The sequence below is a fragment of the Gymnoscopelus braueri genome, assembly GCF_963280865.1.
Source record: "Gymnoscopelus braueri genome assembly, chromosome: 20".
Taxonomy (NCBI): domain Eukaryota; kingdom Metazoa; phylum Chordata; class Actinopteri; order Myctophiformes; family Myctophidae; genus Gymnoscopelus; species Gymnoscopelus braueri.
The window spans coordinates 8,164,870-8,180,183 of record NC_137622.1 but is presented as its reverse complement, the minus strand read 5'-3'; the positions used below and the strand labels follow the sequence as shown (position 1 = coordinate 8,180,183).

The 15,314-nt window shown below is 38.8% G+C and overlaps 3 protein-coding genes across 8 annotated transcripts in view; all 3 read left to right on the top strand.

Annotated features, from left to right (window-relative positions):
* LOC308075808 (E3 ubiquitin-protein ligase RNF4-like) overlaps nucleotides 1-15,314 on the top strand; it is a 72,210-nt gene that overhangs the window by 9,740 nt on the left and 47,156 nt on the right. The window lies entirely within an intron of this gene.
* Nucleotides 6,174-11,887, top strand: LOC308076610 (ATP synthase subunit O, mitochondrial-like). Its single transcript, XM_080417025.1, has 7 exons — nucleotides 6,174-6,228; nucleotides 7,080-7,124; nucleotides 7,252-7,362; nucleotides 9,065-9,194; nucleotides 10,032-10,144; nucleotides 11,303-11,389; nucleotides 11,633-11,887. The coding sequence occupies exons 1-7, from the start codon at nucleotides 6,202-6,204 to the stop codon at nucleotides 11,741-11,743; spliced, it is 624 nt and encodes a 207-aa protein (XP_080273151.1). The 5' UTR covers nucleotides 6,174-6,201; the 3' UTR covers nucleotides 11,744-11,887.
* LOC308076609 (uncharacterized protein) lies at nucleotides 12,389-14,446 on the top strand. 5 transcript variants are annotated; one of them, XM_080417022.1, is made up of 3 exons: nucleotides 12,411-12,619; nucleotides 12,721-12,839; nucleotides 12,967-14,446. In XM_080417022.1, the coding sequence occupies exons 2-3, from the start codon at nucleotides 12,834-12,836 to the stop codon at nucleotides 13,657-13,659; spliced, it is 699 nt and encodes a 232-aa protein (XP_080273148.1). In that variant the 5' UTR covers nucleotides 12,411-12,619; nucleotides 12,721-12,833; the 3' UTR covers nucleotides 13,660-14,446. The 5 variants fall into 5 exon arrangements, with proteins under 5 accessions (XP_080273146.1, XP_080273150.1, XP_080273148.1 ...); XM_080417020.1 differs by lacking the exon at nucleotides 12,721-12,839 and having other exon boundaries at nucleotides 12,389-12,513; XM_080417024.1 differs by lacking the exon at nucleotides 12,721-12,839 and having other exon boundaries at nucleotides 12,400-12,517.

The following is a 15,314-nucleotide window of genomic DNA, read 5'->3' as shown; positions in this document are numbered from 1 at the left end:
ACACCATTGCATACACACACACACACACACACACACACACACACACACACACACACACACACACACACACACACACACACACACACACACACGAAAGCGTACACATTATGGGCGTTCCACAAGCGTGGAGAGGACATTGCTGGGTGTTTTAATAGTGGTGTATATTTATGTATTGTCTTGTCTTGAATGCATGCATTGACCCGAGCAAAACGACGTTCCCTTGTGGATAATGAAGACATCTAATCTAATATTGGGTACAAACTTGGGTTGACTTACCACCGTTCGTGACTGCGATTGTTCAGGGTTATAAGTGAAGCTTGGATAACTGAAACTATATCCTGTATTTATCGGCATTTATCGGCAATTTTCTTTATCAACATAATATTGATTTGAGTTGTTGTGATGATCAATGATCAATCACTGAGCTGAGAGCTCGGCTCGCGCCGTCGCACTTGGATGACGTCACACACAAGCGAGTTCCTCTGTAGTTTAACCAACGGCGGGTTGCAACCACTGTTTTTAAGTGCATACCGCCACCTACTGGACTTGGAATTGGGGTCTATCCATGGCCTAATCCAGTGGTTCTCAAACTGGCAAGGGGTCCCCAAATTATTTTGGGGGGGTCCTATAGGCGATTATCTTACTGGGCAACATTGTTTTCTCACTCAACAGTAAACAAACCTGAAACCAACATACAATATAAGTGTTTACAGGGTTTCTGCACATTTTAAGTTACAATTCAAGGACCTTTAAGACCTTTTTAATACCAAATTGACAAATAATACATAAGAAAGAGGCAAACATTGCGAAAATAGCTGATTAACAAGCTCACAACACCTCGCACTGCGAGGCGTTGTGAACTTGTAGTCCGGCTATTCACAATGTTATTCTGTGAAACCGAGTCAAACTAAATGTAATGCTTACAATTCCAAGTGCTTGTCAAGGTGGGGGGTCCCCAGTTCAAATATGATTTTTTAAAAATTATTTTAGTGTGGGGACCCTTGGCCTAATCAGTAATCCATTTGGGGGACCGTGTGTGTGTGTGTGTGTGTGTGTGTGTGTGTGTGTGTGTGTGTGTGTGTGTGTGTGTGTGTGTGTGTGTGTGTGTGTGTGTGTGTGTGTGTGTGTGTGTGTGTGTGTGTGTGTGTGCGTGCGTGCGTGCGTGCGTGCGTGAGTGCGTATGTGTGTGTGTGTGTGTGTGTGTGTGTGTGTACTCAGATACAATAGAAACTAAAGTTTTATCAGGGTTATTCAGTTATTCTAATTAAAACTACAGTATAGTTGTTTTTCATATTTATAACATATAATAATGGTGATGATTTATACTTTGTCCTACACAGTATCACACACTGAAAATAGCAGATCTACAAACTCTCAAAGCATTGCATCAGTGATGCTTACATGGTAAGCTGAAGTATAAATCAGGCTTAAAACTTGGATTCTCTTGTTGATGATCCTCATCATGATTTGTGTGCATGGGGTCCTCATCTTAAACAAGCGTAATGCTTAATGAGGGTTTCCAGTTTAGTAGACCTTGTATTGTGAATTTGTACTTCCATGTACTGTTATGTACTGTCATGTACTATTCTCATGTCTTTCTAAATAAACTACATCAATCAAAATAAAAAATAAACTACATCAATGAGACAGAGTTCCCAGGTGTATAATGAACAATCACAGGCCTATAATGTTTATTTTATGTGAAATGGTCAGTTGTGGCCAATACTCTACAATGAAACATGCCGTGAGGCCACACACAGGGAAGTATTATAGTAGTAGGCCTATTCACAAACCTGCAATAGGTTTGTGAATAGGCCTACTACTATAATACTTCCCTTTTCAGCTTTTCAGTATTTGAGCAATGTGAGAAAAATGCTTCCTCTTTTGAGGTAACAACTGTGTTTGCTCACTTCAGTCACATTGTTCTGTCTGTGACCACAAAGGAACTCATGCAGGAAGCGATATAAGAACAAATGTCCTCGTATTTTTAGCTAGATAGACCTTTATTGATCCCTCAGGGGAAATCCAATTGTCATGGCATTACAGCACTTATGATAACAGGACAGAGAAAAAGAGATACAGCAAGAAGAAGGTAGGAAAATAGTTTCAGAAACCATGTATACTACATAAATCTTGCTTGGCCCTCAGCACTTGGACTGCCTATAGAAATTAGTATCCACGATTTGTTTGATTGATTAACAAATGTTTTTTTTTATTATTGTTTCTCTTCTCTTCTCATGTGGCTATGAAAAATATAAGAAAAATATAAGAAAAAAACAGTCACAGCCCACAAATTGTTTGTCCAATAAGGACATTTGAGGAACATAAAAAGCACATAATCACATTTTGATGATTATTTAGAATAGTTATAATGATTGCTGCTATTTACTGTTTTTATTCTTTATTTTATTTTAACTGCAACAGTGGATTTGTAAGAATGTCACCTCACTTTTACCTTTTATCTGTGTTGTGACAATAAAATGTGATTGATTGATTGATTGATTGATATCTTTATTGATCATGAAATAAACATATGGGGTTGGCGAAAGGGCCTTTATGTGTGGAGTTTGCATGTTCTCCCCGTGTCCCCTAGGTTAGGTACCCTCACAAAAAAACATGCTGTAATCCTGGTCTCTATACTGCCTCCCCCTGGTCAGCCGGGGCGCCTGATGGAGGGGAAAGGAACTGGTTGGAATAACATGTTCCTTCCACACACTACGTCCTACCGGGGACACTTCCCACTGTCAGGTGATAAGCAGCGGCTTGCTCACTCCTCATACATTGAAGGAAGCATGAGCTCAGTTCGGGGCTCTCCCCAGGCTGGCAGAGGGAGAGTAGCACCCAGGATTACAGCTTAGGCCAGTGGTTCTCAACCTGTGGGTCGCGACCCCCGACATGATTTTGGGTGAAGACCTTTTTTAAGACCTTTTTAATACTTAAATAAAAAAGAAAGAAAAGAACAACTAATCAGCAAACTATACTATAAAAACTATACCGATTAAAATAGACGATCTGCAAGCTCACATGTGAGCTTGTAGATCGGCTATTTTCACAATATTTATCTGTGGAAACGAAAATGTAATGTCTCCTAATGAAACCTACATTCCAAGTGCTTATCAGGGTGGGGGGGTCCACAGTTCAAATATGATTCTTTTGGATTCTTTCCCTGAAAAGGTGGAGAACTAGAGACATGACAGGCTGTCAAGTCATAGTGGCAGGGTGGGGAACTTCTGAGATGTTCAGAAACAAAGTTCAAGTCCTCCATAAAGAGCTAGCCGAATAGCAGCTGGACCTAACTAGTACTGTCAAGTTGAGGTATGCCAATCAATCAATCAATCAATCAATCAATCAATCAATCAATCAATCAATCAATCAATCAATCAATCAATCAATCAATCAATCAATCAATCAATCAATCAATCAATCAATCAACTGTCTGTTTTGTCTTCAATGTAATGTTTTGTATTTGTTGATGACATGTATTATTGTGTTATTTTTATGCTATGTTGATGAATTGAATACATAAGACCATAATGGAAACAAATCCCCAGGACTTTTTTGTGTTATCCATTCAGCCTTAATGTCTGCTGTACATACTACGCACTGTTTAAATGTTTGACTAATAAAGTATTAAATCAATCAATCAATCAATCAATCAATCAGCCATTCATGGTGCTGCATTTATTGCCTATTATTGACGTTGTCCCTCCTTTTATCAATTAGTTTACATAATATGTAGATTGTTGTTTTTTATTGTTTGAAAATGTATGAAGATTTGTCAACACTCCTCATGTGTCCTTTTAATATGCTCTCTAGTCCACATCCTTTGCCACAAACATATGACGGTTAATAATTGGGATTATCTCAAATTATTGCGATAAGGCAATATTGAGCTCTATGCACAGCAGCCATATTGGAAAAAAAATTTGGGCCCCTTCCTTCACAGATGTTACCAATGATTCTAATTAAGGCTCTGTTCCATTCTGGTGCATGTTGGCTCACTGGAAACACTCTGCTACACCAGTGGGTCTCAAAGTGTGGTCCAGGATATAGCCATGGTTCACATGATGACAGTCATGTTTCAGGGCTAGGTCCAGGGACTTTTTCCCATGTGTTTTCATGGTTCCTTGTGGGGGTTCCAATTTCCAAATGGTCCCTTACGAGTCAATTTGGTTCCATAATTGTACTCTCTCAGAGTTATGGGGGTCCTTGAAATTAAAAAAGTTTTAGAACCACTGGCTTAGGCAATTGTCACAGGGTGATAAAAATGGGTTACAAAAATCGTGGGATAAATAAAAAAATGAAAAAAACATCTGACCCACCATAATCAAAAGGATAACAAAAAAGCTTACAGCTTGCTTCCATTGCAGTCCTTTGCGGTCCTCCCAGTGCCAGAGTCTTTGAACACAGTTCAAAAGCCTGCAACTAGAGCAGTTTATGGGTTTGTTACCTATGCAACAACCGGCCATGCTCCTCCAATTTATAATCAAATCAAACTTATTTATAAAGCACGTTAAAAAACAACTCTCATTGTACCAAAGTGCTGTACAGAACAAACAGCATGAGAACAGTCAATAATAAAACAACATACAGAGGCATAATAGACAATCAGTAGTAAAAAATAAAGAAGAAATGTTTTTTATTAAGGGTTTGTTTGTTGAATGATGAATCAAATGGGATTCATAATTCAGCACACCTGGATAAGAGTACATTTTTATTTTGGTCATCAGTTCACTATGCAAACAATATACTCCATTCGCATTAAACAACAACAACTATAATAAATATTACATAGTTATGTGACTTTCAGAATTGATTTTAAGATTTTACTGGTGATATTTCATGTCTAAACTACAGGACTAGGCTCCTATAGTTACATCTTAGGTCCCTTATGGGCCATCCCTGCCTGATAATCTCAGGCTAGAAAAATCTTTAAAATCACTTCTAAGGCCTTTTCATAAATCGTATTTGTTTAATCTCCCTTTTCACCCATTGTACTGTTGCATATCTCCTTTATGCTATTTGAATTGTTTTATTTTATATTTATTATATATATACTTTTGTACTTATTAAGGTATTATTACTGTCATTCTACACACACACACACACACACACACACACACACACACACACACACACACACACACACACACACACACACACACACACACACACACACACACACACACACACACACACACACCTTCATTTAATCGGGGAAGCTCTTGGGTTATGTGATCCATTTGCCAGCATGCACTCATATGACTCATCCGAAATACACCTCACACAGCTATTGGAAAATGAACATTTTAAAATGCTTCTGACGCCCTCTTGTGGCTCATTAATGTAAGTCTGCCTGAAGTGCCCTTGACCAAAACTTTGAACAATATAATAAGCTAAACATCAACAATTGCTTGCATTTTTTTGAACTCCCTTTAACCTTGTAGTTGGTGAGAAATGAAAACATTTAATCTCCATTGTGATTTATTGGATAGGCCTATTCTTCTTTCAGGAGCAACCATAGGGAGCAACACTGTGCAGGTACATGATTAAAATAAGTTTATCCCTACACATGAATGATCACAGGATGTGTGCCTGGTCTAGATTTGACCCCAGTGGTGGAAAAAGTACTCAAATATCAGGAATTCAAAATGTACTTGAGTAAAAGTAACAAAAGTAGAAAGTACTCATTATGTAGAATGTCCCATTTCACAAGTTTTTTAATAGATAAAATGTATTAAAAATCTTTTTAAAATAGCAGATCTACAAGCTCACATTGAGTCGCATCACGACGCATTGTGAGCTTGTAGATCTGCTATTTTCAAATGGCCAAAAGGGCGAGAGGCTGAAGTTCTTAATGTAGGCTATGTTTTGTAATAATAATCAAAATCTACAAAGTAACTAGTAACTAAGGTTTTCAAATAATTGTTGTTGAGTAAAAGTAGGCTACAATATTTGCCTCTGAGATGTATGGGGTAGAAGTAAAAGTACTGACAATTGGAAATACTCCAGTAAAGTAAAAATACCTACTTTTGTAATCCAGTACTTGAGTAAATGTACTCTCCGGCACTGGATTTGACCTATGGAGCTCAAAGACGTTTAAAAAAAAAAAAAAAAAACTACATCCCCCATAACAGGATGCTATTCTCTTAAACCGCACATGCGCATTGAGTTCGACCCCGACAGACAGCTGAGGAGAAAATGGCAGCACACATGCTAGGACAGCAGGTACGACTTTCAATGATTTCTGTCTATTATTTTTGTTAAAATGTCCCCTACTCATCATTGCCAACGGCAAACATTGCTTTTTATTGTAGAACTCACTTTGTATATGATGGGGATACGATGTTAAGTATTCTTATTAAGATGTGTACGGGGCCTTGAGCTTGAATGACAGCTTATGTGCTAGCCAGCTAACCAGCTAGCTGCTGCACCATAACGTTGCACTTTGCAGACTGGGTGCAGTGGAAAAATAACTCTAAATGTCTTACTTAAATCAAAGTATCAATACTGCAATGTAGAAATACTCTGTTAGAAGGAAAAGTCCGGAATTCAAAATGTACTTGAGTAAAAGTACAAAAGTATTGGTATCAAAATGTACTTAAAGTACCAGAAGTAGAAAGTACTAATTATGCAGAAAATCCCATTTCACAAGTTTTCAAATGTATAACATTTGAAAACTTCTTTTGGAAATAGCAGGTCTACAATCTCACAACGCGTTGCATCTTGACACATTGTGAGCTTGTAGATCTGCTATTTTCAAATGGCCGAAATATATATAGGGCTGAAGTGGTTAATGTATGTTTTGTAATATTAATCAAAATCTTCTAAGTAACTAAAGTTTTTCAAATAATTGTAGTGGAGTAAAAGTACAATATTTGACTCTTGAGATATAGTGGAGTAAAGTGAAAGTACTGAAAATGGGAAATAATCCAGTAAAGTAAAAGATACCTCAAAATTGTACTTAAGTACAGCACTTGAGTAAATGTACTTAGTTACTTTACACGGATGCATGATTCTGCTCAAGGTCTAGGTCATATTCAAGCACTAGAAGAATAACACAATATGTTGTCTTCCAGATCCGTCAGTTCAGCTCGTCTGCGATCAGACAGGCGCTGGTAAAAGTAAGTAACGTAGTAAATAATAAAAAAGACTCCCTAGACTCCGAAGACTGTCATGGTTTTTGTCAGTGCAAATGGATGGGATAACTCTTTCTCCATGCATGACTTTATACATTTTCTCTCCCTTTAGGCTCCCATCACGGTTTATGGAGTGGAGGGCCGCTATGCCACAGCTCTGTTCTCTGCTGCCAGCAAGCAGAAGCAGCTGGAGCAAGTGGAGCAAGAATTGGTCAAAGTCTCTGTAAGTCAGGTCATGGGTTAGGAGAAACAGCTATACAATATTTTAGAAAGAATGTCATCACATCAAAAATGCGACTTTAGATCGTTTAAAAATAAATCATCGGTTGCATAATATTATATTATATGTAAATACACATTTAGATAGATACTACTCAGAATGTTCTATGATTATTGTATTATTTTTAGTTAATTTTATATTTCTACTTTCTTTGTATTTTGTTACTTTTTTATTGTTTCTACAGTGTTGAGGTGCTGAAACCAAATCTTTTTTACTCATGTACCAGTATGACAAAATCTGCTCCATTCATACTATTGTTAATGTACACCACATGCTACCAACCAATGTATATGTTTTGAGTTTCTTCATTATGACATCATTATTAGATGCCAAACTGGTAGCCTATCTGAGGACGAGTAGCCTGGGCACCATTCCTTTTCGGGTATATGATCCGGTCGGGAGCGGAAGTAAAAAAAATAAAAAGTGGCCGGATGGGCAGAACCGGAAACACGTCTCACCCCAAAATAGGTCCGTCCTAATAAAATCCTTGATGCGGCATAGTTTAGCTTATTTTTTAAATGTAAATGTGCGTGCACTATCCGGAAACTATTTAGCGTCTGTATTATCCCACGGGGAAATTCTATTCCATTTAAATAGGGATTGGGGAACCAAAACAAAGCGGCACCGCAAAACCGGATGGGCAGAATCCGGAAACAGGATTATTTTTTCCTTTTTTTTTTTCAGTAGGCGTGGCCTAGACCGGATCATATGGGTCTTTAGTAACAGACACCAGGCTTTCCTCCGAGGTGGAAAGACTGGTGATGCGAGGTTAGAGGACGAGTAATATACGACCACCAGATGGTAGTCTAGTGTAGTTTAGTTTACTTATTTTTTGCACTTTTTGGTGCATGTTTGTACAGCACTTCCATGAAGTGCACTGACTGTTCACAACAAGCCAGGTGCAGAATAAACTAACAAAACAAACGAAGTGCACAGCAGCAGTTTTACAGAGAAAAACCGCTCATGTATGCATAGACATTAACTGCATAGTGGTAGTGTTAAATAAATAAAGCCATCTTACCTGGAATTATTGCGCCAACGTAGCCTTGCATTCCCGTGTGTGTTGCTATTTTGATACGTCTCATGGTACTGTTACTTTGCACATGCATTACAGCTAGATGTCAGCCTCTTCTGACTGATCACATTTTATAATGTAAACAGGAGATTGGAGACTGATTTTCTTTTTACATGACTGCTGTCATAGGGAGGTACAGAGTTATAAACGTTCAATTAACATCTCAACGTCTTTGAACAGCCCCCTCATTTGTGGATGCAATAATGGCAGAAATCTGGCAACCTTATTGGCAAAGTTGAATGTTTTCCCAATTTAAGTCGGCTGCATTTCCATGTGTGATCTGTTGATCAGTTTTTGGAGTTGAATCTCATTCAGTGGCAAAACAAACAGATTGACAGGCTGACGGGGATCATTTCGCTTTGCAGTTTGTTATCCGTTCTGGAGTGGATACAGAAATGATCTGTGTGTGTGTGTGTGTGTAAATTACTGGATACAATAGGTGAGCTCGACCGTTTAGAACGGACGTCTCCACTGTGCATCTCCTGAGTAAATGTCATTCTTTCGCGTTACTTGGGCATCTAAAATATTATTCAGATTCAGACATTGATTCCACTTGACTTGTTCCCTCAGGCCATCATCAAGGACCCCAAGCTTTCCAGCATCATCTTTAACCCCCATGTGAAACGTAACCTCAAAAAGAAGGTTTTCCATGAGCATCTTGCCAAGGCTAATGTCTCCACCACCACCATCAACCTCATCAGTAAGTTAAATGAGTTGTTTGTAGCCTATATGACCGCGGTATTTGTGGGCTTTGCAAACTGAGGTAGTTGTACTGAAACATTATCTTGTTAACGCTTCTTAGATGTGTCCCTGGCCTTTATCAATAGATATTCAACCAGATACAGACACATTCTCATTTAGTCCAGAACTTAACCACAGCCCTATTTAATACTTAGTTGTATGATGGCGTTGTGCAGCGAAAATACCCAATATGCAGCTTGTAGATCGGCTATTTTTTGAAAAATATAAACTATGACTATGACATTTCCCAAAATTGGGACGGCATGTTGAAAGTGGTTAATCCAGGTGACTAGGAAATCATCAGATGACCAAACATTTCAGCACATTTAGAATGGAAGAAAGTACATAATTCAGATTTTGCACATCTTTATTGAAATCTCCACCACCTGTTAGGGTGGGGATCGTAATCGTTTTATTATATTGCCATTTTGATACTTTGATTAACAGAACTGTATTGCATTTAATATCTTGTCAAATATTAGAAATATGTTGGCGTATCATAAAACACGACTCATCACCAGGCCCTCAAATTATTGTTTAAACGGAGAGAAGGCAAGTGACACATTTTAGTTTGCTAAAATGTAAGAAGAATCAGTTTTGTTTGTTTGTTTGTCCCATGACCCTCCCTTTTGTATTGGAAGGGTAAGGGCTACAAGTAATGCATTCAGAGTGTATGATGCATTCATACATATAGCCAAAAGGCTCAGAAATGCATTACTGAAAAAACGCAAGAACATGGCTTTCTGGGGGAAAAAAACGAATTTGTTCAATAAACTTTGTTGTTGTCGTCCTGCAGATGTTTTGTCTGACAATGGCAGACTGACAATCACTGGGAATGTGATCACCGCTTTTGATAAGATGATGAGTGCTCACCGTGGAGAGGTCCTCTGTTCTGTCACCACCGCTCATGTAAGAACCACTCAACATGCATGTGCACACTCACACCCTCATTTTCATGCTGTTCTACAACTGTCCGGCAGAAACCTTGTATCTCACTTTTTTTTTTCTTCCATAAATTAATGTCGTCTTTGAACGGTGTTCACACACAAGTTGTGGAAATGGCCAATCTACAATCTCACAATGACTCTTGATGCAAGTGTCCCTGACGCGCATCAAGTATTCACATTGGAAGCATCTAATCCTCTCTATATTCGAAATATGTCACAGCCTTAACAGTTTGACACATACAAGATTTCTGGCCAACAGTGAGCAACTCTATATATATATAGATGTATAGATATATAGGTATATAGATAGATGTATATAGATATAGAGTTTCTTATTGAGTATGTAAGTTGCTTTAACCCTGGTGTCCCTTATTGGTCATTATAGACAGAAATGGTCAAACCTGCGAAAATAGCAGATCTACAAGCTTACAACACATCGCATTGTAGATGGGCTATTTTCGCTATTCATCATACGACAAGGTATATTAGGGCTTTAAGAAGGAAGGCACTGGAGCATCTCGAACAGTTAAACCCTTTTTTGATAGCAGGGTGCAAGTAAAAAAGAGCGCGACAATGTTTCGATGTCAATACATCTTCGTCAGGTCATATTTAGGGCTTAGTTAAGCCCTATTTTATACTTGGATGTATGATGGTGTTGCATGTTGAAAATAGCCGATCTACAAGTTTGCGATGCTTTGAGAGCTTGTAGATTTTTTTAAAACTGAACATTTTTGAAAATGTTCATTCACCTATAATGGCATGCCTAAAATGGGGACGCCACATGGAAAGTGGTTAAAGTGGTATAGCAGCTGCTTTAGCTTATGTATCCATCAACTGTTTCTCAACTTTTATGTTGATTTCATGTAATATTCACAACGTTATGAAGCACTTTGATCTACATGCCATGTATGAAAGGTCCAAATAAAACATTATTATATACAGGTGTCTGCACTTTCTCTCACACACACACACACACACACACACACACACACACCATGATGTATAAAAAGATGTTTGCACATGAGGAACAGATTCAGTGTTCCTGTTCATCTGTCGTTACAATGTTATTCACCAGAAACTCTGACTTTAGTGAAACATTTGTATTTTACTTCCATTTCAGCCTTTGGATGAAGCCAACCTTGCTGACCTGAAAGTTGCCCTCAATGCTTTCCTCAAGAAGGGTGAAAAAGCTTTGCTGGAAACGAAGGTAGACATTTTGTCCAGAGATCCCTTCTTTAGGGAGTCTGACTCCATGTTAGTGTAATAATAGAAATCGATAAAATGTAATGCTACTTCAATGAATTAGCAAGAAATGAATCTGTTATTGTAATTGGCAGTTTTTGTTTTTATAATTTATTCTCAATGCCACAAAACAATTTTTGCTACATTCTATTCATGAAAGGTATTGTAGAGTTACTTAATAATTGTTATTTATCTCTCCTCCTTACAGTCTGACCCCTCCATTCTTGGTGGTATGATCATCAGTATTGGAGACAATTATGTGGACATGTCCACCAAGACGAAGATTCAGAAACTGACCAAGCTCATCAGGGAAACCTAAGTCCTGTGGACCGCATGGAAAGCGAACATGGGGGGGAAATGCTTATAAATTGTACATTGCTACCGGTTCCAACACTGCAATTTCTGCAAAGCCAGTGTCTATTGTCGAGTTGATCTTAATGTAATAAAAACCTCTAAAGTGGTACATGCTTTTGTTGTCATTTACAGCAATTTCATTGACACAATATTTGTATTTCATGTGTTATCAATTTACAATTTAGGCATTTATGATCATATGCTCTTATCTAGAGTGACTACTAATTTAAATATCTTGGGAGCCTGATATTTTGACTTATCATCACATTGATTTATTGCTTTGTTAGAAAACAAAGTTAAGCATCTGTATTGTGGGGAAAGCTTTCTCTGAAAATAGCAGATTGACAAGCTCAGAATGTGATGCATTGTGAGCTTGTCCTTCGACTATTTTCAGCAAAAGCTTTCCCCAGAATAACAGAAAATACACTAGTATTGAGCCCTGAGGGGTTATGGTTTAAGTGGCTAAGTTGTGAGAATATTTGTCACAGTAACACGTGGATTGAATGGAAACGTTTGTTTCCAGAGAGAGCAGAAGAGAGTTGTAGCGCTTCTCCGACGCCAGCCATGGGGCGCATGCGCGATCTGTACATCTATTTTATTACTTCTTTTTTTTTTTCCTCCGACAAAATGGCTGCCTCTATCATCTCAACCTCTGCTCCAAAGAAATAAAAAAGCATGAAATAACCATCGCAAGTCGCAATCCTGATGCAAGACGGCATTCATGGACACTGGGGCGTAGGTTTGCATGCATCCTTTTACAGATGTTATGGCTGTCAAACGGCAAAAAATGTATCCGATCCAAATTTAACCCTTTCGATTCCATGTTCCGCCTACAAATGAGGTACGGGCTGATAATTTGCATTGTTGAAATATTTAAACATTGTGTATGTGGAACAACCGGGAATGTATGTATATTTCTAAAAGTAATATTTCTGTGTACAGGTAACGTGCGCGTCTCTCTGCATCCTTTTGTCTTGACGATGCATTTTGTCTCTTCAGTTGCAAAGCGGAGATGCTCGGCTTTACCAAATCAAAAGTAGACGATAATTAGGAAAATGAAGGTTTTATTCTGTTTGTATCTCCGTTTGAGTATAGCTAGCGACATTTAATGTCCACTATTGCCCCCCACCTCCACCTCCACAACTAACTATTTACGTTTGTATTTGTCTTTCTCTTTTGTACCAACAGAAAATGATGCACCAAGTGACCAGTGGCGGTAATGACTATTGCATGAGCGGACTGTCAGAAGACTGTCAGCACTCTGCCAGTCACTTTGACTTATGTACCACACAGGCCAACAAATTCTACCCCTCACCAAGCCCTGCTTTGCAGCTGTCACTTTCAAACTTGCACCCTTTGCCACAGGGCTTACACAAACCCGTGGCATGTCAAATGCAAGACACCCCAAATGATTTCCAGCCCCAAACAGCGAGAAATAGAAGCACTGAGGCCCCTGGAACCGATGGCTCCAAGAAGAAGAAAGGTATCGTGAAATCAGGCAGACGAGGGAGACCAGCGGGGACCACAAAGTTAGCCGGGTACCGTACGAGTACCGGACGTCCATTGGGGACCACTAAGGCTGCAGGGTTCAAAACTAGTCCAGGAAGGCCCCTTGGCACCACCAAAGCAGCAGGGTATAAGGTCAGTCCCGGAAGGCCCCCTGGCAGCATAAAAAGCCTTGCTCGGCTTAAGAAGCTGCAGTATGGCGGCTGTGAGGGTACCAAGAAACTGGACTTCAGCAATTCAACTGTCTTGAATTGCAGTGGTTCCAAGAAACTGGACTACACTAGTTGTGATGTTACACCACCCTTCCCGTACGCCATGATGCAGAAAAGAGACCTATGTGAGCCCAGCAACAAAGTAGAAGGCAACAATGAGTAGCTTTGCAGCTCTCTCACTTTCCACTGCTTTAAACACAGCTGTCAAGAGGTTGTTTCAGTGTGGAACGCTTCTCGGAAGGCGTGAGAGGAAAAAACTTTTCATGACTTAAGTAGTCCGTGAATGACTTAACCGTTGTACAGTGTGGACATTCTCCTCGTCTTATCGTTTTACAATAATCACTCCTCTGAAGTATGTTATCCTGTTTGACAGAGATGCATGCATAATAGCCTAGGCATACAATCAGATCAGTATAGGGATTAGTATGTATTCATTGTAGTTTGTTGTCCAATACTCACTGGAGAAAGGATGTTATTCTTAATATTTTTGTTTTTGGATTCGAGTCATTATATTCTTTGTTATTGTGCTTTAATACTACACTATATTTCATTGTCTTGTTCTCATATTTTCTACTTTCATAAAGAAAACAAACAAAAAAAAAACATTTTAGTAGGAACATTTGCAAAACTATTCAGCTCTTCCCTCAAAGTATGTGGAGTTCTTGTCATATTTGTGTTGTCTAGTGTGATATGTTTCCTTTTTCTTTCTACAATACAGTATCATAAAGGAATGGGGTCTCTACCAGTTTTATTCACTTGAATTTAAAAACTATCCATTTGAATTCTGCACTTTGTGAATATGGTTTTGGACTATGTATGTGGCCTCTTTGTTCCATCCAGCTATCACTTGATAAGCAATGCAGATTAAAATGTATGTTGTTATACTGTTCATCATAAAGTAATAACAAACCAACACAAAAAATGCTTCGTGGGCTATGTATTAAAAGCTAATGTGATGTTTGTCAAACCAAAATAAAGGAAAGAAATTGTGATGACTTGCTATACTATAAGTACATAGTCATTACTGAGAAGCATGTAATTCTTGTGGAATTACTTAATGTACTATAAGTACATAGTCATTACTGAGAAGCATGCAATTCTTGAAGTAGACACAAGAGGTCTCATGTCCCCAGACAATAGTAATACCTTTATTTTATTTTATTTTTTATAATAGAAATTAATTATTGTGTGAGTGCAGCCTACCTTTAAGCTGTTACATAATATCATTTGGTCTAGTATCGTGTTTTGAAAAAGAAGAGGTATAAGTGTAAGTTGAACACACCAAGCATATGATCCTTTGTGCATGTGTGTGTGTGTGTGGGGGGGGGGTTAAGTATCTGTTCATGGGTAGATCCGTCAGTCTCATGCGGTCAGCCTGCCAGAAAGCTTAGGAAAAATCGGTAATAACCACCGTATTCATACCCGAGCAGTTCGGTTGTGTTGCACAGAAAAGGTAAGTATTCGATGAGATCAAATCAATGCCCTCGCCTGGACGGGCTTTGTGTAACTGGCCCACTGCAGGAGGGCAGCGTGTCTGCAGTCTGTATGTCGTGGCTCTTAACAGTATGCGCTATGCGCGCTCTGGGGATAAATCACTTTTCATAGTCATAATGCCCACATTATACACTCCTAGAACCCAGCACGAGAACACAATAGACCCGGGTCATTATTTGAAAGTAGTAGAATTCGTAACACTGACACGTTTATTGCCGGTGACTTTTCCCCCCCTGTTCCTGTAGAGAGCACCTAGCGGCCTAGATTTCCTTTCCTCATGTCAAGAATCTTCTCCAGACACAGAGAGAGGCAACAACATGGCGC

Bases quoted from the DNA above. Each gene is read 5' to 3' on its own strand.
- LOC308076610 (XM_080417025.1), top strand. From the start codon at position 6,202: ATGGCAGCACACATGCTAGGACAGCAG. The intron at 9,195-10,031 runs GTAAGTTAAATG...GTCGTCCTGCAG, and splicing joins CACCACCATCAACCTCATCA to ATGTTTTGTCTGACAATGGC. The intron at 10,145-11,302 runs GTAAGAACCACT...CTTCCATTTCAG, and splicing joins GTTCTGTCACCACCGCTCAT to CCTTTGGATGAAGCCAACCT.
- LOC308076609 (XM_080417020.1), top strand. From the start codon at position 12,484: ATGCAAGACGGCATTCATGGACACTGGGGC. The intron at 12,514-12,966 runs GTAGGTTTGCAT...TTGTACCAACAG, and splicing joins GCATTCATGGACACTGGGGC to AAAATGATGCACCAAGTGAC.